The sequence below is a fragment of the Thalassophryne amazonica genome, chromosome 13, assembly GCF_902500255.1.
Source record: "Thalassophryne amazonica chromosome 13, fThaAma1.1, whole genome shotgun sequence".
NCBI lineage: Eukaryota > Metazoa > Chordata > Actinopteri > Batrachoidiformes > Batrachoididae > Thalassophryne > Thalassophryne amazonica.
In genome coordinates this window covers 54,822,074-54,849,752 of record NC_047115.1, presented here as the reverse complement: position 1 = coordinate 54,849,752, position 27,679 = coordinate 54,822,074, and the positions used below count along the sequence as shown (strand labels likewise).

Sequence of the window (27,679 nt, the reverse complement as noted above, 5' to 3'; positions counted from 1 at the left end):
TGTATTTTGCAGAGTATAAGTCGCACCTTGTTTCTATATTATTGGCTCTTTTTATTTTGGGAATTTTGTGCATTGTAGTGGAATTTTTGTTACTGCCATTTATTCTTTGAGTTTATTTTATTTAGTGCTTTGATTCCTGGGAAAACCCCACGTGAATAGTTATTACAAAAACTGTTAGTCAGTATGTAAGTCACCCTGGAGTATAACGCAGGACCTCCCAAACTAGTTTAAAATGAAAAAACACAGACTTATACTCAGGAAAATACAGCAATCAACTAGCTCTCAAAATAACTGCAATATTATTTGAAACTGAATAAAATACAGTGCTATAGTTTTTTTCTTTTTGCCTAAGTCACTTATATTCTTCAGTATGTTGTATAATATTGCAAAACTGGCCAAATACAAGTAGAAAATAGTCTGTCTAAAAGACATCAGTACATTCATATGACTTCACTTACTCACTGGAGTAAAATTTGTCAGGTATAGAGCCTTTTGGCACTTTACATACATGATTGTTGTACACAGAAGCCCACTGCATACTGTACATGATCAGTGTGTATGTAGCCTCTGCTGTTATCCAAAGAAACTCAGAAGTGAGATTTTTGATGTTAGCTTCTATGTCATCCTCGATGTCTTTATCATTTTTATGTTGTGAACATCATCCTGCTACATGCTACAAAAAGGTAGCGAGACTAGACAGTTAACAAGACTGAAAGCAGTACACTGCAGTGTAGTTTGTGTGCTGCAAATTCTGACTATCAGGGTTGGATATTTTGTGAAATTGCTTGTATGTGGATGAATATGCAAGAAAGTTCCATCTTGTAGCAGGTACTTCAAAATATATTTAATCTGATGTGCAACAATTGCTGTGTATTGTATGTTATTCTTGTCTTTGACATGCCTTTAATGATGTAATTTTTTTTCCTCTCAAAGCTGATTGAATGACATCATCGACTAAGCACAAAGTAATATGTGATGGTGTGAAAAATGACCTGTGTGAAACTTGACATGTCTTTCTAAGTATCTTCCATGGAGGTTGTTTGGAGTACACATGCATGCACGTCTTTGCCTTTAAAATATTGTATACATGACTTTCACATTTACAGTAGTTTTGACTGCAGTAAATAACCACTTTAATTTTTTTCCCCACCCTCACTTAATAGCATTTATGGGAATCTGCCAGGTGCTTCAATTGTATTCAGCTGCAAATTTGTGTTGGCATTTCAAGCTTCATTTTTTTTTTTATGGAAACTTTTTTCTTGGGTACACTATAAGTTGCATGCAATGTGTGTTTGTTTTCCCCTACATAATGCCTCACCATAGTTTTTATACCACAATGCCTTGTTAACATTCTCCATTATTTACCACAAATAAACATTTACTTTTTTGTTTAAATTGTCTGAACAGTAACTTGTACATAAGTGTGTCTTGTGTAGTGTAGTGCCTCATCTTTGCCTTTTGAGCTTTTTGACGAAAAGGACTTTGTGCACTTTATTATGATGGTCGATGTTCTCAAATCATAAATTATATTTAAGTTCAGTGACTCAGGTGATAAAAAAAACCTTAGTTTCAGCACAACTCCATAAGTAGCTTTCATGTAAGAAAACCCGTCTTCTCAGTCTTTAACAAAACCGTTGTGACACAAACTTAAAGGTGTACCACACATACATGTACTTGATGATATGGAGACATCAACATAAATAAACCTTCCAGCATTCAGTCTGTGAGCTTAAATTACTGCACTCATCTTCCAATCAGTGAAACTTTATATTAAAAATATTTCAATTTAGCTTCATATGTTGGGAATTAACATGCTAGAAGACAAGAAACTTGACAAATTTTTGCTCATACTAACTAGTCAGAGTTAATCACATCTGACCAACATGTGTAACTATCATAGCACTACAGTACTATCTATGATTGTGCATTTCAGAATCTGTACATTCCTAAATGGTTACAGTTTTTGCTAGTGCAACAGGATACATTCAATGACTAACCTGAACAGTAACTGCTTCATTAATGTGTAAATGTAAGATTCTGATGCCCTTCCAGGTTCTGCACCCTTGATGTGTGAGAGCCAAGGCATTTTAAATGCATGTTATTAAAGACTTTAAAGGTTTAGCATTGGTTTTTGGGTATGTATTACTCTCAACAACCACAACAAAAACTGATTTGCCTTTGTAAGTCTTCTCATCACTTGTATATTGATTATTTTTCTTATTTACAGTTTTGGGCATCAACATGAAAACTGCAACCACTAACTACAATCAAGTTTATTTTATTGCTTCACACAGAGGTAGTGTACGTCCAAAATCATGAATGTGTCTAAATGAACAAGTTGTAGAATGAAACAAAAACACAGGATTTATTCTTAGCATTCATAATCATTGGTTTATTAGTGTATAATTTACCTGTACCAACAAATCGACATGTTTTCATGAGCTTAGGAGACCTTTGTCTACATGGGAACGCCCCCTCTCACAGAGGCCGCCATGTTGCACTACCATGTTCATACAGTAGCCCAAAAGGTACATACATACTCCACCTTTCACATTTTGCAGTGCAGTTAGAAGATTGAAGAAAAAAGGTGACAAATAAGTGCTTGCTTCCCCATACACTACTGGTGGCTATTGCAGGTTAAGGTATAATGCAGTCTCCAGCCTCACCACTAGATGACTCTAAAACCTACAAACTGTAGCTTTAAAGTTTGTAAGGCATTCTCAAATATTAATTTAAATATTGAAGCAATGAGACTTCACTGAGCACCCGATCAAGTGAATACACACTGCGATAAAGTGTAAACCAGTGAGTAAAATCTCGATAGGTTGTTCCAAAAGTTAATTATCAGCACTGGCCTTTTTATTGTAATCAATCCTCCTGCACTCTGCCAGTGATCCAGCATTGTTGCTGTTTCATTTTTTCATAGAGTTAGATAAATGTGTTAAGAAACTACAAAGGTTTGAAAAACACAAAACTGTGGTCAGAAATAACGGACCGTGATGATGATACTGCTCACTCGTACCTTTTTTTTTTTTGGCCCTGATACAGCTATAATGTTCTCACGGTGATTGGTTTTCCTGCTACAGTTCAAGTTCTCCAACTTTAAAAGTACACAAATAAAGCAGTTCTTGTGTGGTTAGTTGTGTTTCACGTGCAGTGACAGTTGTCACTGACTGCCATTTGCAGCTGCTGGGGAGTCCAGTTTTTGATGATCCATGATCTTGATGTTTTTTTCAGCATTCTCGACGTTCCTCAACAATGTCTCCAAACGCCGCTTGATCTTCTTCTGATCCTCCAGAGCACAGCTGATCACAATGGCCTGAAACTTCTGGTCGATGGGGACAGGTGGTGCCTCCGTCACGCAGGCTGCGTGCAGGGCAAGCAGTCGCTTCCGCCCGCCGTCCATGTCATCTAGCAACTTGTGGACTATTTCGTCTATTATCGATGTGACCTTGTCCAATGCCTCCTGCTGCTGGGGGTTTCTGACAACTCCGACTGAGATCTCCACAGACAGTGTCCGGCCCATTAGACGGTTTGCAGTTAAAGATAATTCTTCTCTTTCCCCTAAAACAAAGAGAAACAAAAGACCAACACACAAAACAAACCCCAATTAAACAACACTTGTGCAGTCTAGTGTATGTGCAGCATAGTGGTGGATCCACTGGTCTTTATTTAATGGTGGTGCAAAAAATGTACAAATTGGCATGTTAAAGTAAATTTAAGCTTCCTATTACGTCAATTCAAACACAGTACACAATAGAACTAGCAACTGTCTAACCAGATCTGAGACCACAGTAAGGCCACGCCCACATTCCAAAGTATCAGGTATGCAGAGAAAAATGTTACATCATCTCTTAAATGGTCAAGTTCACCAATAGGGCTGCCACAAACTACTATTTTGATAGACTAGTCAACAATTATTTTTGTGATTAGTTGACTAGTCGGATCATACATAATTTCCTAAATTTAAGGCCTGCAGCATTTTCCGAGAAACGTCGGGATGAAAACACGAGCATTTCCAAATCAGTCACTATTTGTTAGACTTAATTTACATCAATCATTCAGAAATACAAACAGTGTGGTACTTTATAGTAAATCTGTGTCAAGTAAGCAGTTCTCAAAAACTAAATGTCCATGCTGGAAGGAGACAAGTGAGGGAAGCCACCAAGACACAACTCTGGAAGAAGAACTTTTGGCTTCTGTGAGTGGAGAAACTGGGAATAGTGCAACATTTTTATTCTTTTCATTTTACATATAGTCCCAACTTTTTCTGATTCGTGGTTGTTTCTATTGCATTTCTGAAATTACAGAACTGCTATAAAGAAAAGTGTGAACATTTTATTGTGTTTTAAAACTTTGGAGCAAACACAAACACCAAACTCTTATAAAGAAGGACAAAAATACACAGACGTGCAGGATATACTTTGATATAAACTGAGCAGAACAATGCAGGCTGATTCTCCCCATTTTTTGTAAATAAATAATAAAATATGAGGTAACTCACTTTGAAATTAATAAACATATAGCTGCAGCTTATAACTTTTAAAAATAACAAAACAATCAGCAGCTTGTATTTTTATTCTGACTCCAGTTCATTTTAGTGTGATGAAGTCCTTTTTTTCTTCTCATCAGTCACGTTTTGTGCTTGAACCTACATTAAGGAGTTCTCACATGCTTTTTGTGATCTGTGCATCTGAACATCACTGCACAGCTTCTCCACAGCAGGGTTTTTTTTAATCCGTGTATGCGTAATTTTTGCTCAGTTCATTTATATATTCTCATTTTTTAAGGATATTTGACCGTTTATTTCATCTCATGATCTCATAAATTCAGTATACGACACGCACATGGTGTGAACAGGACGGTGCCATCGGACCTGCACGGGTAGAGAAAATGGAGAGAAGTAAAGGCAGCTCCATGGTTTTGGTTTTGTTTAACATGTTCACTCAGGTTAAAATCCTCTCTCTCTGCTCCACGCTCGCTGTCTCACGTGCACTGATGGTTCTCAGTAGAATGTAATGTCTCGTTTCTCCATTCAGGAATCTCCCTCCCTCACAGTCTGCAGCCAGTTGACTCCGCGCACACACACAGACAGCTCCATCGGTAAACTGTGCATTTTAGACGGCTTTGAACAAGACGGCCACTGTTTTAATCGCCATCTGTTTCAAAATTTGAATGTCCAAATGACGGCAGGACTGCTAGCTGCCTAAAACTATGAACTGAGAGGAAAAACAAAGACTTGCATAAAATAAACGACTCGTAGACTACTAAATTAGTTGTCAATGATTTCAATGGTGGACGTAGTCATGACTGGTCGACTAGTCATGGCAGCCCTATTCCCCAACAATAAAATGCCAACTCATTTCCATAAAAGTAGCCATTTTCCTATATATTAGCATGCGGTCAGCAATTTGACCTTGATCTCTGGCCATGACTGAGGACCAATCCTAACCAAAATCAAAACATCTTCCCATCCACTGACCCAATGGACCTGCCAAGGTTGATCAAAATCAGATGGGGTGTTCTTAAGATAGCTTGCAAGTATACATGTAATACAAACAGAGACCAAGGCGATCACAAAATCTTTATTAAATCAGCTCTAAGCAAGAAGGTGTTATGGTGAAATCCCAGCCATTGCCTCTCATGTGTGCTGATGGGTACTTTATGTTGCACTCTGCTATGACAGTATGCACGTAGAATACTTTACAACAGTCTTAGGTCAGGTGATGACGTGTTGGTACCGTGCACTGCAACATCTACCACATGATGGAACTACCTTTGTTTCCTGGATGACAACCAACCAGGTAGATAAGTGGTCCATCTCCAACACTTGAAAGTAACTATTTGCTGCAACCAGGTGAAATGTAGGTGTCCCATTCGCCCTCTTCAGCTGCTAGGGTCATCAACACAGAGGCACCAGCGTATTGCATCATGTCCAGAGAAACACACCACATGACCAAAACGTAGCTGATGTTCTCTCACAAAGCAAATGCAAGGAACCTCTGTTTGCCCAAGTCTGGGAAATTTTGTCATTCCAGTCTTACCCAAGGATCCTTTGAAGAGACCTTGTCTCAAAGACATCTAGTTGTCTCCTTATGCCACTGGTTAGTGTCCACATCTCACAACGATGCAATGAGACAGGTAACACCAGGACCCTAAAGACTTGGACTTGCAGTCTTCTCTGTCCAACAACCTTATAAGCTCTTCCCAGGCATTTTCCAGTCTCAATGGCCGAGGACTCGGAGACACAACCCCAAGTAGATATGACAAATAAGTGAATCTCTATCCCAAGTTTGACATTTTCACTGTATACAGATAGACAGAAGAAGTCATTGTACAACCCCTGGCAAAAATTATGGAATCACCGGCCTCAGAGGATGTTCATTCAGTTGTTTAATTTTGTAGAAAAAAAGCAGATCACAGACATGACACAAAACTAAAGTCATTTCAAATGGCAACTTTCTGGCTTTAAGAAACACTATAAGAAATCAAGAAAAAAAGATTGTGGCAGTAACGGTTACTTTTTTAGACCAAGCAGAGGAAAAAAATATGGAATCACTCAATTCTGAGGAAAAAATTATGGAATCACCCTGTAAATTTTCATCCCCCCAATTAACACCTGCATCAAATCAGATCTGCTCATTGACATTGACCCTATGCCATGACATTGACCCTCATTTGAAGATGGCTTGTACTTTAGAACTGCCTATATTTTATTCAAAGTACAGAATACAAACTGATCTATATCAGGTTGGAGAGCAAAAACTATCATATTAAACCACAGAGGAATTTCTTTGTAACACCAAAGCAGAACAAAACATTCCAGAACAATGAAGCAGTGTAGAGTCAAACAAACGGCATTAAAAAAAGCAAAACTGACTTTTTGCTCAGATTATTTGTTATATTTGATCAGATTAATAAGTAAAATGGACAAATATTTCTGGAACAGTTTCTTTTGCTTTATTATTTTCATTGTGAATACTCTTTTTCGACTTGTAAGATTTTTTTTTTAAACATGATCCAACTAAAACCTTGAAATCAGATTTCTCACCGGCACAGATGTTGCGCATTTCCTGGCTGTTCTGGATGGACTGGATCATTTCCAGGATGGACTCCTTCTCCTGCTCCATGGCCGAAGCAGCTTCTCGTAAAGCCTCCACCCTGAGAACACCCACAGGGCATCAAGGCAAAGTCCGAATCCGACCCTCTGCAGACTCAGTACCGGACACTTACCTCATCTCCAGCTGATCCAGAGTCTCCAGCAGCCGCCCGGAGCGGTCTGCCATGGACAGGGTCCTGCTGAACTTCCCGCGTGGAGCTTCGTTTAGTTTGGCCTGGATCTTAGCCTGAGCCATTACCGTTAGAACCGTTACAACAGTTGGGACAGCGGCAGTCGAGCCTCTGGGAAAACATTTCCTAATGTGGGCTGCTGCTTCCTGACGACCAGCCCAGAGCAGCGGGTCCCAAAGTAAGGCCCGCGGACCCTACAAGTGTTCCTGGTGACCGCTCATAAGGCCCCCGCATATATTTAAAAGGGACAACTAACCTCTGGATGGTTTTTTTTTTTGTTGTTGTTCCTTTGAGAAGTTAATCCCTCACAGCAGGCGTAAGACCATAAATTTACACACACACACACCTTGACTTAAACTCCAACTCTGTTTTCTCTAAATCTATGTATTTCATGTTAAGCAGTTTGCATGTTAGCCATGTCTTACTTATTTCCATATATTAAGGTATTTTTAAAAATGAGACTTGTTTTCAGTCAAATTTTCAGCAGGTCAGCAACTTACCTCACAGTAAAAATGTCTCTTTAAACCGAAAACTAATGAATCCAGTAGTATACCTTCTTTTGATTTCTCTCAAATTAATTTTTAACGCTTCTGATTGACTAATCGGCATAATTAAATTTTAGCTGGAGGCACCATTGCTGTATTTAAGGGCCGATCTGCAGTCAGTGCCTCCTGTTTAAGGATTCTGAGGTATCATGGAGCTTCACAAATCCATTTGTTAGGAGCCCAGTAAACAAAAGTTCACAGTACCACAGTCTGTTACACAAATATATATATATATATATATATATATGCATATACAACTTGATGGAGTTGGAGGCATCAGATTAGATGGAAATGTGACATCCCCCTTTAAGAGAGCACACCATCATCATGACCTAAGAGGCTACTGACCAAGGAATCAGTTCCCCTAAAATTAACATTTTAGAAAAACACAGGTGGTACTGGTTCTACAGACAGGGCATTGTTCTTGGTGAAAGTAAACTATGGACACAGATGATTTGACATAATGGAAGGAAAACTTAAATCTAATAACATACTGAAATATTTATAAGGCAACCAACAGTCTGACCTTTATTTGATACAATCAACTATGCAGGAGAAAAATTTAAGTTTGAAAGTTATTGTCACAGTATATATAAACATATGGCCTTAGTACCTTCTTTAAATTCCAATGATTTTAGTTATTGAACCAATAAGTGCTTGATGCTGTACAATCTCTGCTCTCTGGGGCTCAGCAGAGAGCTGGAATGTACCAGCTCTCAACTCCATTAGAAAGAAAACAGAAGTTGTCTGATTCAAACGATTTATAACAAGACAAAGGGAGTCTGTGCCATTGTGTAAAAGTCTGTAAAATTATTTATGCCCTACGCAGGCTCCAGTTTAGCTCTTCAATTTTTTGAGGATACCACTGACATAAGACGGCAGTTAAAACACCTTCCACAAACACAGCTACAAAAACTGAAGGACTGTGCAAAACGAATCAGATTTAAACTGCCACAGACTCTGGATCCTCTGCCTTTGAGATTGAGCGGCACCTGGGAAGAAGTTATGGAGTCATTAAGTCTCTGGGCAGAGGTGTTTGGAGATGCTGATATCTTTGCAGGCAAACAAAGATCCACGTCTTTCGGATTCTGGTGCCGCCTGTCTTCCTGTGTGGTTGTCAGACTTAACACTAACCAGTGACCTAAGGCAACAACTGGATGTCTGTGGTACTATAGGTGTCTTTGAATGATCCTTGGATACAGCTGAAATGACACTGTACCAAATGAGCTGTTACTAAGAGAGATTAGGATGAGGAGTATAACTTGCATCGTGAGGAACCGTCAGCTTTGCCATTTTTGGCCTTGTGGCACGTTTCTCTATGCATGACCCATCGCGCAGGTGCCTGAGTGTTGAGGACCCAGCAGCTGGAGAAGGCCAAGGGGGCACCCGCGTTTCACCTTTCTGTAGCAGACAGACGGTTATTTTATAGATGTGGGAGTCAGTTGCCTGCCTTTGTGGCTGCCATCCGGTACTGATACAGTTCCGTGGTTTTACGGCTATGGCAAAGTGCAGCACCAGCACATGCTCCCAGCCTTGACTTTAAACTGCTCAGTTCTGCTTACAAACATGTAACAGCAACCACTGTTTGATACATTCTAAAAGAAAGACATCTGTGCACAAGCATGAGTAGATCTGATCAAGAAAAAGAAAGCAAATGTGCACAGTTAGAGAGACATCACAAGTCAATAAATCCCATCATTCTGCTCTCAAACATCATAGTGACACCGTCAACATATGGCTGGATTTACACACTGCACACTGACACTCTGCGCCTGCCAGGCTAAGAATCATCCTACTCCTGCTTACTGCATTAAGTGGAGAAACACAAGTGTGGTCAAAGGTTCAGCTATTTGTGTACTCCAGCATCTTGCAGAGTCATCATCACGCCATCTACAGCTCACATTACCACGCTCAAGTGACGTGTGTCAACTTAAGAGGATTGTGCATAAGGCGGTGGTAGCCATACATCGGATGTGGAATTCCACACTGGTACTGAACTTTACTTATAAAATAAATAAAGAACTAAAAGAAAAACAGAAAAGTATTTATTACATACTCTGAACACAAATACAATGTAAGAGACACCTCAATATAAATATCAGATGAACGCAGCTACAGAAATGTCTTGTTGCAGCTTTAGTATTCCAAAAGGCTTCTTTTGAGAGCTTCTTCCAATTCTGTATAGAAAGAAACAAAATCATCATTTATTTATATAGCACCAAGTAGAAAAGTGTGCAGCACATTCAGCTTCACCTTAAAAAAAAAAAAAAAAAAACACCAAACTACAACAATGAAACAAAATCTATGTATCCATAAAAACAACCAACATTAAAATGCCAAATGCAAATAAACACACAAACAGCACATACAGTTACAAATATATCGCAATGCTAAAATACCCTCAGCTGTATGAGCACTGTGTTCATGTTTTGCAGTTAAATTAAGTTCCTATTGTCTTACATACAATTTGTACATGTCCAATAAAGCCCCTCTATCAATCAAAAACAATATTTACAGTTTAACAGCATCTGTAGGAGGCCTTGCGTGTGCATATACAACCCCTGGCAAAAATTATGGAATCACCGGCCTCAGAGGATGTTCATTCAGTTGTTTAATTTTGTAGAAAAAAAGCAGATCACAGACATGACACAAAACTAAAGTCATTGCAAATGGCAACTTTCTGGCTTTAAGAAACACTATAAGAAATCAAGAAAAAAAGATTATGGCAGTCAGTAATGGTTACTTTTTTAGACCAAGCAGAGGAAAAAAAATATGGAATCACTCAATTCTGAGGAAAAATTATGGAATCACCCTGTAAATTTTCATCCCCCAAATTAACACCTGCATCAAATCAGATCTGCTCATTGACACTGACCCTATGCCATGACATTGACCCTATGTGTCTTTTTGCAAGGAATGTTTTTGCAGTTTTTGCTCTATGGCAAGATGCATTATCATCTTGAAAAATGATATCATCCCTAAACATCCTTTCAATTGTCCAAAATAAACATAAACTTGTGCATTTATTGATGATGTAATGACAGCCATCTCCCCAGCTTTACCTGACATGCAGCCCCATATCATCAATGACTGTGGAAATTTACATGTTCTCTTCAGGCAGTCATCTTTATAAATCTCATTGGAAAGGCACCAAACAAAAGTTCCAGCATCATCACCTTGCCCAATGCAGATTCGAGATTCATCACTGAATATGACTTTCATCCAGTCATCCACAGTCCACAATTGCTTTTCCTTAGCCCATTGTAACCTTGTTTTTTTCTGTTTAGGTGTTAATGATGCCTTTCATTTAGCTTTTCTGTATGTAAATCCCATTTCCTTTAGGCGGTTTCTTACAGTTCGGTCACAGACGTTGACTCCAGTTTCCTCCCATTTGTGCCTCATTTGTTTTGTTGTACATTTTTCGATTTTTGAGACATATTGCTTTAAGTTTTCTGTCTTGACGCTTTGTCTTCCTTGGTCTACCAGTATGTTTGCCTTTAACAACCTTCCCATGTTGTTTGTATTTGGTCCAGAGTTTAGACACAGCTGACTGTGAACAACCAACATCTTTTGCAACATTGCGTGATGATTTACTCTTTTAAGAGTATGATAATCCTCTCCTTTGTTTCAATTGACAGATCTCGTGTTGGAGCCATGATTCATGTCAGTCCACTTGGTGCAACAGCTCTCCAAGGTGTGTTCACTCCTTTTTAGATGCAGACTAACGAGCAGATCTGATATGATGCAGGTGTTAGCTTTGGGGATGAAAATTTACAGGGTGATTCCATAATTTTTTCCTCAGAATTGAATGATTCCATATTTTTTTCCTCTGCTTGGTCTAAAAAAGTAACCGTTACTGCCACAATCTTTTTTTCTTGATTTCTTATAGTGTTGCTTAAAGCCAGAAAGTTGCCATTTGAAATGACTTTAGTTTTGTGTCATGTCTGTGATCTGCTTTTTTTCTACAAAATTAAACAACTGAATGAACATCCTCCGAGGCCGGTGATTCCATAATTTTTGCCAGGGGTTGTATATGAGCTTTGAACAAGAGTGGAAATTGTACAAATCAAGAAAATGGTTGGCCATTCACACTATTAACACAACAACAGTCAGCAGACAATCGAGCTGGATGTGAAATTTGTAAGTGCCCCACCACTGAAGTTGCTGAGTGCACATGTGGCATGCCAGAGTCCCCCCCCACCGGCAGGCGAGGCATGTCTCATCTGATCAAAGAGTGACATCTTGGTCTGTGCACTGACAGGATAGGGGGCATGCCTGGCTGCCCACAGCTGTTGAGACATCTCCGGTTCTGGACATCACATCCACAGCACACATCCCGTGTTTTGACAGACATGCGCGTGTGTGCTTGTGTGGAAATACATTCATTCATTCATCTTCTACCACTTAGTCCAATTAAGGGTCGCAGGGGGCTGAAGCCTATCCCAGCAGTCATAGGGCGCGAGGCGGGGTACACCGGACTGTCAGTTCATGTGGACACGCAGCAGGTGATCAGAATGTCATGTCTGACAGGACATGCCTGTCGGGCCGTGAGGGACGCACCACAGGACCAGGACATCCCAACAGTATGTCAACTATGCCACTTTTAGTCACGTATCAGAAGAAATACACCGTACCAAACGCAATTTGGTCAGTTATCACAGAGCTTTTATTTTTTATTTTGAGAAAATACGTTTATCTGCTTGTTGATATTAGCCATTTCACGCTCTTGTTACAAGACAGTGATTGTAGTGCAGTGGTAAAGTTTCCGTCTGGTAATCAGAGTGTGCGGGTTATTTAACCGCGGGCTTCTGTATTGCATCCCCTTTTATGTATTATTTATATTAACCCAGTGATATTCACAAATCATTCAACTGGTTTTTATTTTATTTTCCTTCACATCAGCGGCGCGATGTAGTGCAGCTTGTCTCATGGAACACAGTGCAAGCTTGCGTTGTGTTCCTGCTCAAAAGACACCGTCGCGTGCACGAACCGTCACACCAGCATCGTGCACGTCTGCCCGTCGGTGCAATGTTTCGTGGTGTGCTCATACGAGCGCTACCGCCGTGAGTCAACCTAAGCTATATGTATTCGCACTATGTGTGAAGCACCATTTTCAGTTTTAGAAGTGTTTATTTCTAGCTAGCCTTTACATAATATATGACAAAGAGGTTATATTTACACACAAACAAAATGGAGTTACCAGCTAGCGACATCACCACGCTAATGTCCGTGAGATCATGCCATAAAATTAGGTATAGAATGCGATTTTTTTTAACCTCTTAAAATACCTCTTAAAATAGGTCAAGGTTAGCCATCTTTGAACTTGTCCAAGGTCTGTGTCCCAAGAATGTTCCCTGTGAATTTGAAGACTGTGGCAGTAACAGGACTGGACTTACGCTGTACAGAGACAGATGGACGTCAGGTCTTCGCAATACCCCGTGGCCATATGTGGACCTGGCCTCAGGTAGCAATAAAACTAATGATAAACACTGGAAAATAAGTTAGCTTTACGTTTAGCATTTTCTTTTTAAACCTGGGGACACAGCAACATCTTAGCTGTTAACTTGATTTCAGGAAGTAAGATGGCACAATTTAAAAGTCTATCATTATTATTCTAGTTTCTTGTTTTGCGGTCCAATAGGCAAAATGATACACCAACTGTTTGACATAAGAATTTGATCATTCATCACTCTCATATCCATGTTTTTGCACTGCAATAAACATTCATACTTTTTCCAAAGACACCATATTAATTAGTTTAATTAAATACAGTAGTGTTCAGAATAACAGTAGTGCTATGTGACTAAAAAGATTAATCCAGGTTTTGAGTATATTTCTTATTGTTACATGGGAAACAAGGTACCAGTAGATTCTCACAAATCCAACCAACCATTCATGATATGCACAGTCTTAAGGCTTTGAAATTGGGCTATTAATTAAAAAAAAAAAAAAAGTAGAAAAGGGAGTGTTCAGAATAATAGTAGCATCTGCTGTTGATGCTACAAACTCAAAACTATTATGTTCAAACTGCTTTTTTAGCAATCCTGTGAATCACTAAACTAGTATTTAGTTGTATAACCAGAGTTTTTCATGATTTCTTCACATCTGCGAGGCATTAATTTTGTTGGTTTGGAACCAAGATTTTGCTCGTTTACTAGTGTGCTTGGGGTCATTGTCCTGTTGAAACAACCATTTCAAGGGCATGTCCTCTTCAGCATAAGGCAACATGACCTCTTCAAGTATTTTGACATATCCAAACTGATCCATGATACCTGGTATGCGATATATAGGCTCAACACCATAGTAGGAGAAACATGCCCATATCATGACACTTGCACCACCAGGCTTCACTGTCTTCACTGTGAACTGTGGCTTGAATTCAGAGTTTGGGGGTCGTCTCACAAACTGTCTGCGGCCCTTGGACCCAAAAAGAACAAAATATTCCTCCATTTCTCTTTAGGCCAGTTGATGTGTTCTTTGGCAAATTGTAACCTCTTCTGCACGTCTTATTTAACAGAGGGAATTGTAGGGGATTGTTGCAAATAAATTAGCTTCACACAGGCATCTTCTAACTGTCACAGCACTTACAGGTAGCTCCAGAGTGTCTTTGATCATCCTGGAGCTGATCAATGGGTGAGCCTTTGCCATTCTAGTTATTCTTCTATCCATTTTGATGGTTGTTTTCCGTTTTCTTCCACACGTCTGTTTTTTTTTTTTTTTGTCCATTTTAAAGCATTGGAGATCATTGTAGATGAACAGCCTATAATTTTTTCCACCTGCGTAAGTTTTCCCCTCTCCAATCAACTTTTTAATCAAACTACGCTGTTCTTCTGAACAATGTCTTGAACGTCCCATTTTCCTCAGGCTTTCAAAGAGAAAAGCATGTTCAACAGGTGCTGGCTTCATCCTTAAATAGGGGACACCTGATTCACACCTGTTTGTTCCACAAAATTGACAAACTGCTTTTTTTTTTTTTACTAATAGCCCAATTTCATAGCCTTAAGAGTGTGCATATCATGAATGCTTGGTCTTGTTGGATTTGTGAGAATCTACTGGTACCTTGTTTCCCATGTAACAATAAGAAATATACTGAAAACCTGGATTAATCTTTTTAGTCACATAGCACTACTATTATTCTGAACACTACTGTAGTCTGTCAACTTCTGTGTTTTTAGTGCTAGTTATCTCTACATCAAAACTCATTTTTTGCATATTTGTGAAAATTACATCAGTCATGTGTTTACAGTCATGCCCATTTGTAGTTTCAGATGAAGGAATAAGATCATAAAGGAAGTCACACTGAAACCTAAACTTTTTTGCGTGATTGTTTTTGAGAGAACAACAACAACAACAAAATATACACACACACCTGCTGACTCTCTTGCATCTTCTGTACTCAGTGTCAGTGCTCGTTTTAACTCATCATCTGAATCTGCAATGGAACAGTAAACCAACAGCTTGTTTATTAGCAAATAACGCATTTATAGTGTACCACAAATTTTATAACCACGACACAGCAAGACCAGTGGTTCACAAACTTTGACTTGACTGTCGCTAGACTTCTCTTTTTACAGAATACTAGAATTTTAAAACACTGCAACAATAAGAATAAATACACATGCAAAAAAAGCCCAATGTATGTACTTCAGTGAATAGACTTTCACATCACTCAGAATTTAGATTTTTGTTGTTGTTATTATCACTCAGACATTGTGATGGTTCATTAACCACCTACCATTCTGGACTCCATGTTGTCGCTTGGTGTTCTCCATATTCAAAAACGTCAACAGTGTGTCATCTTCAATCTCTATGGTGGAAACATAAAAAATAAACATTTTTAACCCATATTAGCCAACTTGCTGACTGTAGCATCTTAATTCAACAAATGTACCGTCAGTGTCTGGTCTGATCTCCACAGCTTCATCGAAGATGACGGCAGTGGGTTCTGTTTTAACTTCGTTTTTTCCTGGCCTTGAGCTCAGACAGGGTTCCAGCAGACAGTGCCTGGAGTGGTAGTGTTTATGGAAAGTTGGTACTCCCGTAAAACTCTCCTGGCAAGTTTTGCATTCCACATCAAACGTCTTCTCTAGGTTCAAGGCTGTGTGTTTCATATGGACGTGAGTCTTCATCTCAGCATACGACAGCACTGACACACTACAAGGAGTGCACACATACTGACATTTTCCTTGTCTGGCCAGGTTTTTCATGCAACGTGTATATGTAGCCTTCATCTTTTCTTTGTTGTTGTCCAAACCCATGCACGGGCATAAACAGCTAAGCTGACTGGTGCCTTCAGCCACGATAGGGTGATCGCTTTCTGCATCATCCATGCAGTAGTAGTCCTTGCTATGAAGACTCTTGTAGTGCTCCAAGAACTCGTCTTCAGAGTCGAACTGCATGCTGTCGCACAGGCCGCAGAAGTGAGAGCTCTTTATCTGGCCGCCGTGCTCGCTCACACAGTGCCTACGTACAGTGGACTCTTTGAAGAACCTCTGGCGGCAGTGTCCACAGACAAACCTCTGAAAGCTGTGACTGGTCACATCGCTGCAGTGTCTCTGGACCACTGCCTCCGAGTCAAAGATGTCCTCACACATCCGGCACATCCAAGTCTGCTGTAGTTTTGAACTAGATGCCTCTGAGACCCGCAGAGGTTGTTTGCTGCTTGTGGACGGCTTGATGTCGGCAAGTGTGTCGGGTTCGTAAGGCACTTCTTCTTCACTAAAATAGCTGTGTCCACTGTGAGTGTCGGACACGTGCGATAGAATGTCCTGGTAGCGAGGCATCTCCACTTTGCACTTGCGGCAGTGGTAGAGGATGTTGGAAAGATGCGCGCCCCCGTGAAAGCGACTCATATGTAGGCGAGCAACTGAAGATTCGCCCATGTGTTTGCCACAGACGCCGCACTGATGGAAAATCTGGTTCACAGCTAAGAGGTGCTTCTTAGCTGTGGCTTCCTCTGAAAACTTCAAACCACATTCACAGCACCATGCAAGTGAGTTTGCCTTTCTGCTCAACGGCAGTGGACTCAGTCTCTGCCTTTTTGCTGGAAAATCTTCAGACCCACTTCTCTTCCCTTTACTTTTTTGAAAAACCACATCGAGGCCAGTAGACAGTTTCTTGTCAGGTGCCTTTTCAGCCCTCTGGGTGGGTTGAATTTCACTAAAATTGCAGTAGTGAAGAAGTGCTTTCTCCATTGTGTGGTTGATCTCCACATCGTGACCTGTCATTTCTTTGTGTCTCTCGATTTCAGCCTGGCTGAGGAAAATTACGCAGCACAAGGCGCACTGCCCTCGCACCTGCAACCGTTTCATTACCTGCACTACTGTTTTCTCAGCCTCTGCGTAGGCACAGCCTTGTCTGCAGTACACGCTAAGAAAAGTGAAAAGGACAATAAAAAGAAAGAGTCAGTTTCACAAAAATGACCAAACAAAAAATATATTACACTATTGAACACTGAAAACACTTAATACGAGGTCTGTCCATAAAGTACAGGTCCTTTTAATTTTTTTCAAAAACTATATGGATTTCATTCATATGTTTTAACGTCAGACATGCTTGAACCCTCGTGCGCATGCGTGAGTTTTTCCACGCCTGTCGGTGACGTCATTCGCCTGTGAGCACTCCTTGTGGGAGGAGTCGTCCAGCCCCTCGTCGGAATTCCTTTGTCTGAGAAGTTGCTGAGAGACTGGCGCTTTGTTTGATCAAAATTTTTTCTAAACCTGTGAGGCACATCGAAGTGGACACAGTTCGAAAAATTAAGCTGGTTTTCAGTGAAAATTTTAACGGCTGATGAGAGATTCTGAGGTGGTACTGTCGCTTTAAGGACTTCCCACGGTGCGAGACATCGTGCAGCGCTCTCAGGCGCCATCATCAGCCTGTTTCAAGCTGAAAACCTCCACATTTCAGGCTCTATTGATCCAGGACGTCGTGAGAGAACAGAGAAGTTTCAGAAGAAGTCGGCTTTCAGCATTTTATCCGGATATTCCACTGTTAAAGGAGAATTTTTTTAATGAAAGACGTGCGGGCGGATTGCAGTGTCGGCTCGCAGCCGCCGCGACGCTCCGCCACAGGAAAAACACCTCCGTTGGAAGCCTTAAGGACAAGTTGGAACATGTCCAGCTGTTAAACAATTTCTCATATACTCACTCCACTGAAAGCCATCAAAAGCCGCCTGGATTTTACAAATGGTTATCAACACGGAGGTGTTTTTCCTGTGCTGCTGCACTGCGCCGGCTGCGTCCCGACGCGCGGACCCGTCCGCACGTCTTTCATTAAAAAAATCTCTAACAGTGGAATATCCGGATAAAATGCTGAAACCGACTTCTTCTGAAACGTCTCTGTTCTCTCATGACGTCCTGGATCAATAGAGCCTGAAATGTGGAGGTTTTCAGCTTGAAACAGGCTGATGACGGCGCCTGAGAGCGCTGCGCGACGTCTCGCACCGTGGGAAGTCCTTAAAGCGACAGTATCACCTCAAAATCTCTCATCAGCCGTTAAAATTTTCACTGAAAACCAGCTTAATTTTTCGAATCGTGTCCACTTCGATGTGTCTCACAGGTTTAGAAAAAATTTTGATCAAACAAAGCGCCAGTCTCTCAGCAACTTCTCAGACAAAGGAATTCCGACGAGGGGCTGGACGACTCCTCCCACAAGGAGTGCTCACAGGCGAATGACGTCACCGACAGGCGTGGAAAAACTCACGCATACGCACGAGGGTTCAAGCATGTCTGACGTTAAAACATATGAATGAAATCCATATAGTTTTTGAAAAAAATAAAAAGGACCTATACTTTATGGACAGACCTCGTACTCAGGATAGATTAGAAACAGACCAACACTTTTTTTTGGGAGGGGGGGGGCGGCAATGCAGATATTCAGGGGAAATTAAGATGACAATACATCTGCATGCATAAAAAAAGGCAGTGATTCTTAAGATTTCATTATCACACCCTTATAACAAAGAAATGTATTTTTACATTTCAACATCAACTTTAATAAGAACTACCACCTATTTAACGAGCAACCAACCAACCAACATACATCACTCTGTCTTCACTTGGATTGGCAGTCGCCATGTCACATCATTTAGCATTTGCAAAAAAAAAAACTGACTTCTCATCTATTTTGGCTCTGTCTAGCTGGTAGCAAAGGGAGCACTTGTCTCATGTTATCACTAAGCACCCACTCGGATTGAAAATAAATGGCAGTTGGACACTTTGCCTCCGTTTCTTGTTGCTAACGTGGCAAAGGGGTGATGGAGGTCCCAGTTATGCTTAACTGCACTGTAAACAATGCCATCAGTGCACACTCTTTTGGACAAACTGCGTAATATCACCATTTCCAATAGCCAACAAATTTTTCTACAACATTTATTCGGTAAACAAAGTTTTCATGTCTGCAAATAGAACACCAGTACCAATATGTTCATGAACGGCTAATATAGACCGATATATTGGTGCGTCTTTATTTAGACAGAAGACATCTGTGACCAAGCTGACAAAATGACCTCCCCCCATATTGCTAGTACATATAATACAGTGGCTTGCAAAAATATTCAGCCCCTTGATATTTACTGCATTTTCATTTGTTTATGGCATTCCAAATACAAAAAGTAAATCAGGCTTCTCAATATAAAAATTTCTAAAATTATCCTCCTTAGACTCAAACGGAAAGCAAATCTCTACAACTTGATATAAATTAATTAAAAACATAAAAGCCAAGCTGATGGGTTGCATAAATAATCAGCCCGTTTGGTATAATACCTCTAAATAATCAGTTTAATTGCCCGTTTTCTTCAGACAAGTGAGGGGATGGATATGTATATAGGTGGCAGTATATCTTTTGTCTGCAATAGACTGGCGCCCTGACCAGGGTGAACCCTTTTTCTTGCCCTATGTCTGCTGGGGTAGGCTACAGTACCCCCCCCCCCCACCCCTATGACCCTTGAGTGAAATAAGTGGGCTGAGAAATTGAATGAATGAATAAATAAATAAAATTTTTGTGATGAAATACATGAATTAACAAGCTAGTCATCCTCTGTACTGAAGAATCCAACAGGTATGTTTAACATGTAATTAACAACTATGAAGCATTAAAAAGGAAACTCCCAATTAACTCTGCTTGAAGATGTTGAATTATTTTCCTTCATGTACATCTTCATATGGTGTTCTACCACTGTGTGAAATTTGTACTGAAATCCATCTACCAGTTGAGGAGATGCACTTTAGAAATCAATAATGCATGATGCCCCAATCTCCCTTTGAAGGCATCAGACCAGAATTACTTTCCTATGTTGTGTACCCAGGTTGTGACACTTCATTGAAATCCACCAACCAATTTGGGAGAAGTTGCTTTAATAAGACGTATGGATGGATGGACAGAGAGACAAACAGACAACCACCACACACACACACACACACACACACACACACACACACACACACACACACGTGGGTAAATAAGTTAATAAACTTACTTGAAGTGTGCTTGAGCAGCCTGATGTGAGCACAGCACTTTACTACACAGAGAGCATCGCACACTAAAAGTTACATCTTTGCACAAAGCAATGAGCCGATTCTTGGCATACCATGGAACAGGAACTGGAAGTGCTCTTTCAGAGAGTTCTTTAACAAGAAAAGAAGTGACAATGTAAACTGATAAACACAGGGTCATATTCATACCACCAGAGGCATACATATAGGGTATGGGTATAAGCTACACTTTTTTTTCCCTTTTTTTTTTTTTTTTTTTTTTTTTAAGTTGTTTGGCTGGACCTGTGACACATTTCAAAAATAATGCACTGCCATCTACAGCCACAAGAGAGCACCATTTATACACACAAAAATTCAGTAAGGTATATCTTATATATTATATTCTAATTCTAAGGTGGAACTATGCCAGTATGACAAGTTGCTCCTGCATTATAATGTGAATGAACTGTCTGAGCCACACTCCAGAGCAGAAGGTGGCAGTAATGCACCATTAAGACGGATGCCAACTGCTGTGGAAAAGCAAGATGAGCTGAATGAGGAGGACCTGCTGGGTCTTACCAAAGTTATTAATTCATGCTCTCAAACTGAAAGACAATGCTCCTGAAAAGAGGGAGAGAATAAGTTTGCTACTTGGTACTCCACTTGTTTGCACTTTGTGGGACAGCTGGAACAGAATCAAGGAGGATGGCAAGCTTACAGTAAGCCTAACTATAATGTATTTAAATTGAAAGAAAGTTTATTTCCATTTAGTGAGGTAAACATGCACACATTTTGCTTTTTCTTGATGTCTGTTCGGTAATGAAAAAAGCTGTTTATTCTCAAGTTCTTTGTGCCTTGTACATTAACAATTAGCCTGTTAGCTTCTGCGTGCTAACATGCCGTTTCCTTTTGAATAAATGTTTACAAAAAAATTATTCTACTTCTTTATGCACGAAGCAGTCGTACCACCTTTCAAAAATAAGTGCAACATGTTTTTCTCCCTCTTCATAAAGCATTTTCTGACAGATGGGACTATACTCTGGTGTGAAATATCACTTGGAAAATAGTGTAGGTTATTTTAAAGCTGAACTATTTTTACATGCTATTATTACATACATACAGCAGACCAGACACTGCTGCGAGTGACAGATCAAACAGAATATGATTTCACCACTTTCACTTCCACTTTCATTAATTTTTTAAGTGTTTAAAAAAAAATCTGATCCATAAAGTATACAAGGTCTGTTAGAAAAGTATCCGACCTTTTTATTTTTTGCAAAAACCTGATGGATTTGAATCACGTGTGCTTGCATGAGCCAACCTTGAACCTTCGTGCGGATGCATGAATTTTTTCACGCCTGTTGATTGCGTCATTTGCTGGCAAGCAGCCTTTGGTGTGAGGCCGTGTGTAGTGCTCTCTGCGAATTTTTATTGCAAGGAAAATGGCGGAACGACTGGAGCAGTGCTACTGCATCAAATTTTGCCAGAAACTGGGCGACAGCCAGGTGGAAACCTTTCGGAAGATTCCGACGGCTTTCGGTTACGATGCTATGTATGGGCATCACACAGATTAAGGAGCGGTACAACCGGTTTGAAGACATCCGCACAACGGTGGCGAGCGCGCCACGCTCCGGTCAGCTATCAACATGCTGAAATGAACAGGTCATTTCCAAAGTGAACGCTGTGGTGGTGCGGGACCGTCGTGTGACTATCCGAGAAATTGCAGAAGAGGTGGACATCAGCACTTTTTCAGCACATTCCACAGTGACAGAAGATTTGGCCATGAAAAGAGTGGTGGCGAAATTTGTGCCGAAGTTGCTGACGGCGGAGCAAAAGCACCTCTGTGTTGAAGTCTCACAGGACATGCTAGACTCCGAAAAATGATGCCCACCTCTTCCACAATTTCTCGGATAGTCACACGACTGAAAAGCCACCGAAAGCCGTCTGAATCTTCCGAATGGTTTCCACCTGGCTATCGCTCAGTTTCTGGCAAAATTTGATTCAGTAGCGCTGCACCAGTCGCACCTTGCAATGAAAATCCGCCGAGAGCACTACACACATCCTCACACAAATGCTGCTTACCAGCAACTGACGCAATCGACAGGCATGAAAAACTTCACGCATGCGCACGAAGGTTCAAGGTTGGCTCATGTAAGCACACGAGATTCTGTAGTGTGAAGTGAAAGAGTGGAATGCTCCACCTTCACAAGACACCAGTCCATCCCAGGTTATGCCCCGAGCCAAGGCTCACTCCCATTTAAAGATGGGGGGACTGGGACAATGCAGATGAACTGTCTAGTTCAAGACACAGACAGGCTGCATGACCAGGAATCAAACCTGGACCATTACAACATTGCGACATCACAAGGCAAGAATGCTTTAGGAGGGGAAAGGAAACAAAATGAAAATCCTATTGTACAATGTTAAAGATATGACATGAAATTTCAACTATGGTCACTTTTGAGTACCAATATCTGCAATTAGAGTGCCAAAGAGAGGCAATCACCCAGTCTACCCCTCTGTAAATTGGTGTATGTCACAAAGAATCAAGCGGTAAATCTCACCGTTCATGGCAAGCCCCTCAGTGAAGTGATTTTTGGCTGACATGTGTTGAAGACATTCATCTCGGAGGTTGAAGAAAAGGTAGCAGGCAGGACAGGCAAAACAGACAATCAGCTGATATGTCTGACTCATGCTGTGACCCTCAGCATGAGATGAAGACACCTAACATTTATATACAGATGAATATGTAATACATAATTATTGCAGCATGCTCATTTTAATATACTGATGTCAGAAATCAAAGGCAACCCAGCTAGACTTGATAATAATGTGCATGAACCTTTGAGTCAAGGTGTTTCTTCCATGCAGCTTTTGTCTGAAAATGTTGACCACAGGTGACACAAGCAAAGATCTCAGAGGGAATTCCTTTAAGACTGATGGTTGGGTCACAAGGGGAGTGATCAAACCTGTACAAGAGATGGCTAAATTCAAAATATGCCAAGCCTGACTGGGTGGGGGCGGGGACAAAAGCCTTTCATATATTGCCAGCAATATACAGAAAAGAGTTACCTTTTTAGGTGACCATCCAGGAGAGATGGATTGTCATAAACTCGATCACAATTAATCACTGGACATGTGTGTTTAGTCAAACTATTTCTGGGTAGAATAGCAGGTCTTCGCCTCCTTCCAGAACCAGCACTGATCACTCCAGGTTGAAGACCTCAGTAACAAACAGGCAGAATGTATATGGTGCATCACACTGATCATCATTTTGTTTTGTACATAAAAAAAATACACACAGTAGCAGTGTACAGGGGTATTATTACCCAACCTGCCTAGGTTTCTGAAAATAAAAAGGAAAAATCCAATGATCCTTGTAATGAAAGAAGGTCATTCCAACACTAAAAATAGTATATTGATTAAAAACAAAAGCAACATGACAGAATAATGGTTTTAGATGATTTATTGCTTTAAATAACTGCATCAGCTACACAACCTCACTATGTAATTATGCTCAATTTACCTGGCATTTTCAACCACATGTCGACACAACGCTTTGCTTCGTGATTAATTCCATTTGTAGAAGTAACTGCCAGTTCCTGCAGTCCATGGGCTTTCTGTGAGATTTGCTTCTCCTGAGAAAAAAAAAGAAAAAAAAGCAAAGCAACCAGAAAACCACAGCCGAGCATTACTTTCATTTGATCCACAACTAAAAACTAAATGGATAAAGACTGGGGGCAGGGGTCCTAATCTTGATATTCTGTTTGACCGGACGTATATGTTTTTTTGTTCCTTTTAATGCACTGTCACAGCTGTTAATTTAGTTTTTGTCCAGGCCACAAGGGGGCATCATTCCCACAGCCAGCAGGTTTAATATAGTCTAACAAGGTGTCCTTGAGATCTGTAGAAATGATTCTGTGCAACAATACAAGAAGACACTACAGAAAATACTCTAAGGCAGTCACTAAGCAAACACTGAACTCACTTACAGCCTAACAAACTACAGAGGGAAAAAAAAAAATAAAAAATGAGTAAAGCAAACTGTGGCATATGCTCCCACTTGTATATTAAGGTGCAGCATAGTTTTTTATAGTTGTAGTGATATTGAAGTCTGTAAAGTATTCCTCCTGGGAAAAAGAAAAAATGGTGCTGGAATGACAGTGTATTTGTATATGGAAAGAATGCTACTCTGCAACTGGTATGTGGTGTACTGACCCACATTTTCATATAGAACCTTCCTCTAGCCTCCCCCAATACAGAAGTGGTTTCAATCAGATGAGGTGTTCTTTACTTCTTTACTTTACAGACAGATGGGGTGAAAACATAATGCTCCAAATTTTGTTAGCGGGGGCATAAAAACAAATTTATACTGAAGGAATCCCACCTGGAATGCTCTGCATTTGTCTGCCCGTTCTTGCTTCTCTTGGGCGACCTGGTGCGCTAGTCTGTCCAGCGTAGATGTAACATGCCTTTTACGACGAATGATTTCATCTTCAAGCTTTGAATGAAGATAAAACACAAGGCTGGTATCTATAATGTCTTTAATCAAAATCTTCTGGTGGGGACTAGTTTATGCTGTTCATTGTTTTGTCTCTCACCACATTTGCTGACGATGAACACCCCTCTTCCTCACTATCACTCAGCAAATCGATAAGTTCAGACACTGGCCTGAGAGGGCCCTCCTGAAGAGAAAAATTATTAACAAGTAACCCTTACAAAAGTCACATTGTTTTTTTTTCCCCCCAAATAAGACTCCTGTGAATGCAGGTGTGTAAAGTAACATGGCTAAATCACAGGTACTGCATATATGCACATCTGTGAAGCATGTAGTAAAGTCAACTGTACTTTTGAATTGTATGTCAGTAGTATACATAATCTGTATGGTACACAGGTATGACTGTGTGCTAACTGAAGTAACCATGATCATCATCATCAGCCTGCTTCAGTGAATCATCTCAGAAATGAGAGCTCAGCATAGTGCTTTTAGATTCGCTTCCAGTCTGTAAGATCACCACCATTTTAGAAAATTTCAATCATTTCTTTCTTTTGGATTCTGCTGTCTTGTGCTTGTGGTCCCACTCCCCACATCCATTTGTTGGTTTGGCACAATTTGTGACAACAACCCCTGTTTTCATCTGTTCAGCGGCCAAACAGTTTACTCTGAGTTCTTTGTGCTTCCTGTAACATTAATTAGCCCGACAGCTCCTGCTCACTCATGCTGTGTTTGCATTATAAACAAATAATGCACTGAGTTTTCAAACTTTTAATTGTAATGCACATTTAACTCACCTATGACTGTCTGTACAACTGTGACAAGAAACAGCTTGTGACTCATACAATAACAATAATTTGATGGTTAGCTTCTGCTTGCCGATGTTGTTTTTGCATTATAAATAAATAATGCCTTGATTAAATTCAGTTTGCTTCTTGTTGCATTAAGCAGTAGTACCATGTTTCAAAAATAAATGAACTATAGACTGATGTGACATGGGTTTTTTTTCCCCTCCGCATGATGTATTTTTGAACAGATGCATAAACCAGAAAATAAGTTATACAGTTAAGAGTACAGTAACAGCTGTTAGGGTCCTGTCCCACTGGCGTTTAGGAGGATTTGCGTATGGATTGCGCACAAAATTGGCCCATATTCACCAAAGATCCACAATATCCGTGTAACATGCCTGTATGAGTCAGCCGTCATCCAAACACGTCCGTGATAATCCGCAGAGGCACGCATGACCGCAGCCAGGATTTTTGAGCTACTCAAAATCTGGATGCGGATGACATCTGCCTTACATACTCCATACATACTCAATTCATACACAATACATACTCACTCTATGCGCTGTATATCTGCCGTTAACCGCTGATATCCGCAACTGACGGGGATTTGCGGCTTGGGACAGTGTGTAAAACAGATATATTGTGTGCCTATCATGTCCACATCACAAACTAAAATAAGTTGTAGCAAATGCACAGAGATTGGCAACGAATAAAGCATTTTTATTACATCTGCTTTGTGGACAATCTGTGAATGCATAACAAACACATCACGTAAACCCAAAGTACTATATGTGGCAGAAAGCGACATACCTGCCAGTCAGTGCCGGTCCGGCTGTGTAAATCCACAAAGACGTAGCTGCTGCAATCGGGAAACTTCCAGGACTTTTATTCACCACCAACAAAAGGAAGAGTTGCTGTTTAGCCACAACTCACGCTGAAGTCTGTTTTCTGTGACACACTCAAAAAAAAAAAAAAAAAACACCATCTCACACCCTGAGCGGCTTCCCCCCTCCCGCTCCCCAAACTCATGAACAGTTAACCCTCACATGACAACATGAAGACTAACTCTGATCAACTTGTCCAAGTCCAGCATTTGCTCCAGAGGCTGTATTGTTGGTGTGAATAGATGCCGAAAGGCCCGAGTGAGCTTATTTTATGACCGCAGTGCAGATACCGTGCACCAGCAACACGTGCGCGATGCATTCATAATACCCCCATAATACTGTCGTGATAATCTCAATGCGTCGGATCAGTTTCCTCACTACATGCGTTATATAACCGTGATTGTTCATCATATATTTGCTATATATTATTAATATATCCGTAATTCATACTGGGACATTTGTCATTTCTGGCCATTTCTGTTGCGGATGACAACGAACGCCTGCAATTTGTATACTCAATTCATGCGCAACTACTTCTCTCCCCAGTGGGACAGGGCCCTTATACTGTTGCCATAAATAGAGCTTAAGCCTTTCAGAACCATTTATATTGAAGTTTTAAAATAAGTTAATATATAGTGATTTATACTGTTACAGACCATGCTTCAAAATTACACCATGATATCCATTTTAGGCCATACTGCCCAGGCCTACTTTGAATCGAAAGATGTTGTCACACCATGATCAAATTGCAATGTCAGAAATGTAAATAGACACTCCTCTGTCTCCCACAACATGAACTGACCACTTTAGCCTTTGAACCAACTGATTTTAATAGACAGCTAAGATTACAGGACTTACTGATACAAACTCCACATCTTCTTCCACCTCATCATTTTCTTCTGCTTGTGGTGGTGAAGACATTATCTGAGGACAAAGAATAAATCTATTTAGGTTTGACAATGTAGCCCTTTCTTCCCATGGAGATAAAGCACTAAATTTGCTATTTTTACCATTTTAACTCAGTTAGGGAGCTCACCATGACAAGATCAAGTCCTGAACAAGGAAGCTAAGGAAATTATTAAGTTTGAGCCATATAAGGAATGGTAAGGTGATGGTGAGCTCAACCAGTTACAGCAAGCAACACTTACACACACTCTTTCTGACCTTTTTTTAATGAAGTACAGTTCAGAAATTAACACCCACCTTC

At 40.3% G+C, this 27,679-nt stretch overlaps 2 protein-coding genes and 2 long non-coding RNA genes across 11 annotated transcripts in view; 1 reads left to right on the top strand and 3 right to left on the bottom strand.

The window, feature by feature from the left end:
• Positions 1–98: 98 nt before the first annotated feature.
• LOC117523707 lies at positions 99–1,060 on the bottom strand. Its single transcript, XR_004564588.1, has 2 exons — positions 947–1,060; positions 99–890 (listed from the first exon to the last, which is right to left on the bottom strand). It is a non-coding gene; the product is annotated as an uncharacterized LOC117523707 (long non-coding RNA).
• LOC117523706 lies at positions 813–1,713 on the top strand. Its single transcript, XR_004564587.1, has 2 exons — positions 813–888; positions 934–1,713. It is a non-coding gene; the product is annotated as an uncharacterized LOC117523706 (long non-coding RNA).
• Positions 1,714–2,364: 651 nt separating this feature from the next.
• bag2 (BCL2 associated athanogene 2) lies at positions 2,365–7,443 on the bottom strand. Its single transcript, XM_034185301.1, has 3 exons — positions 7,234–7,443; positions 7,052–7,161; positions 2,365–3,564 (listed from the first exon to the last, which is right to left on the bottom strand). Exons 1-3 carry the CDS (start codon positions 7,353–7,355, stop codon positions 3,167–3,169), a joined length of 630 nt encoding a protein of 209 aa, XP_034041192.1. The 5' UTR covers positions 7,356–7,443; the 3' UTR covers positions 2,365–3,166.
• A 2,420-nt stretch (positions 7,444–9,863) lies between these two features.
• Positions 9,864–27,679, bottom strand: part of znf451 (zinc finger protein 451) — a 32,562-nt gene continuing 14,746 nt past the window's right edge. For 4 of the 8 annotated variants that reach the window (XM_034185296.1, XM_034185297.1, XM_034185295.1 and 1 more), the window contains exons 2-13: positions 27,331–27,396; positions 24,907–24,990; positions 24,693–24,806; positions 23,832–23,943; positions 23,378–23,528; positions 23,148–23,274; positions 22,870–23,029; positions 20,311–20,458; positions 15,727–17,204; positions 15,571–15,642; positions 15,205–15,267; positions 9,864–10,012 (exon numbers count right to left, since the gene is read on the bottom strand). In XM_034185296.1, the coding sequence (XP_034041187.1) occupies positions 9,972–10,012; positions 15,205–15,267; positions 15,571–15,642; positions 15,727–17,204; positions 20,311–20,458; positions 22,870–23,029; positions 23,148–23,274; positions 23,378–23,528; positions 23,832–23,943; positions 24,693–24,806; positions 24,907–24,990; positions 27,331–27,393 (2,613 nt within the window). In that variant the 5' untranslated portion in view covers positions 27,394–27,396 and the 3' untranslated portion in view covers positions 9,864–9,971. Of the gene's footprint in view, positions 10,013–15,204; positions 15,268–15,570; positions 15,643–15,726; positions 17,205–20,310; positions 20,459–22,869; positions 23,030–23,147; positions 23,275–23,377; positions 23,529–23,831; positions 23,944–24,692; positions 24,807–24,906; positions 24,991–27,321; positions 27,397–27,679 lie in introns of all 8 variants that reach the window. The other 4 variants (XM_034185291.1, XM_034185292.1, XM_034185298.1 and 1 more) reach the window with 4 other exon arrangements.

Coding starts and splice junctions, on each gene's coding strand:
- bag2 (XM_034185301.1), bottom strand. CDS start 7,355: ATGGCTCAGGCTAAGATCCAGGCCAAACTAAACGAAGCTCCACGCGGG. Junction 7,162..7,233: donor CTGGATCAGCTGGAGATGAG/GTAAGTGTCCGG, acceptor GGGTGTTCTCAG/GGTGGAGGCTTTACGAGAAG. Junction 3,565..7,051: donor AATGCGCAACATCTGTGCCG/GTGAGAAATCTG, acceptor TCTTTGTTTTAG/GGGAAAGAGAAGAATTATCT.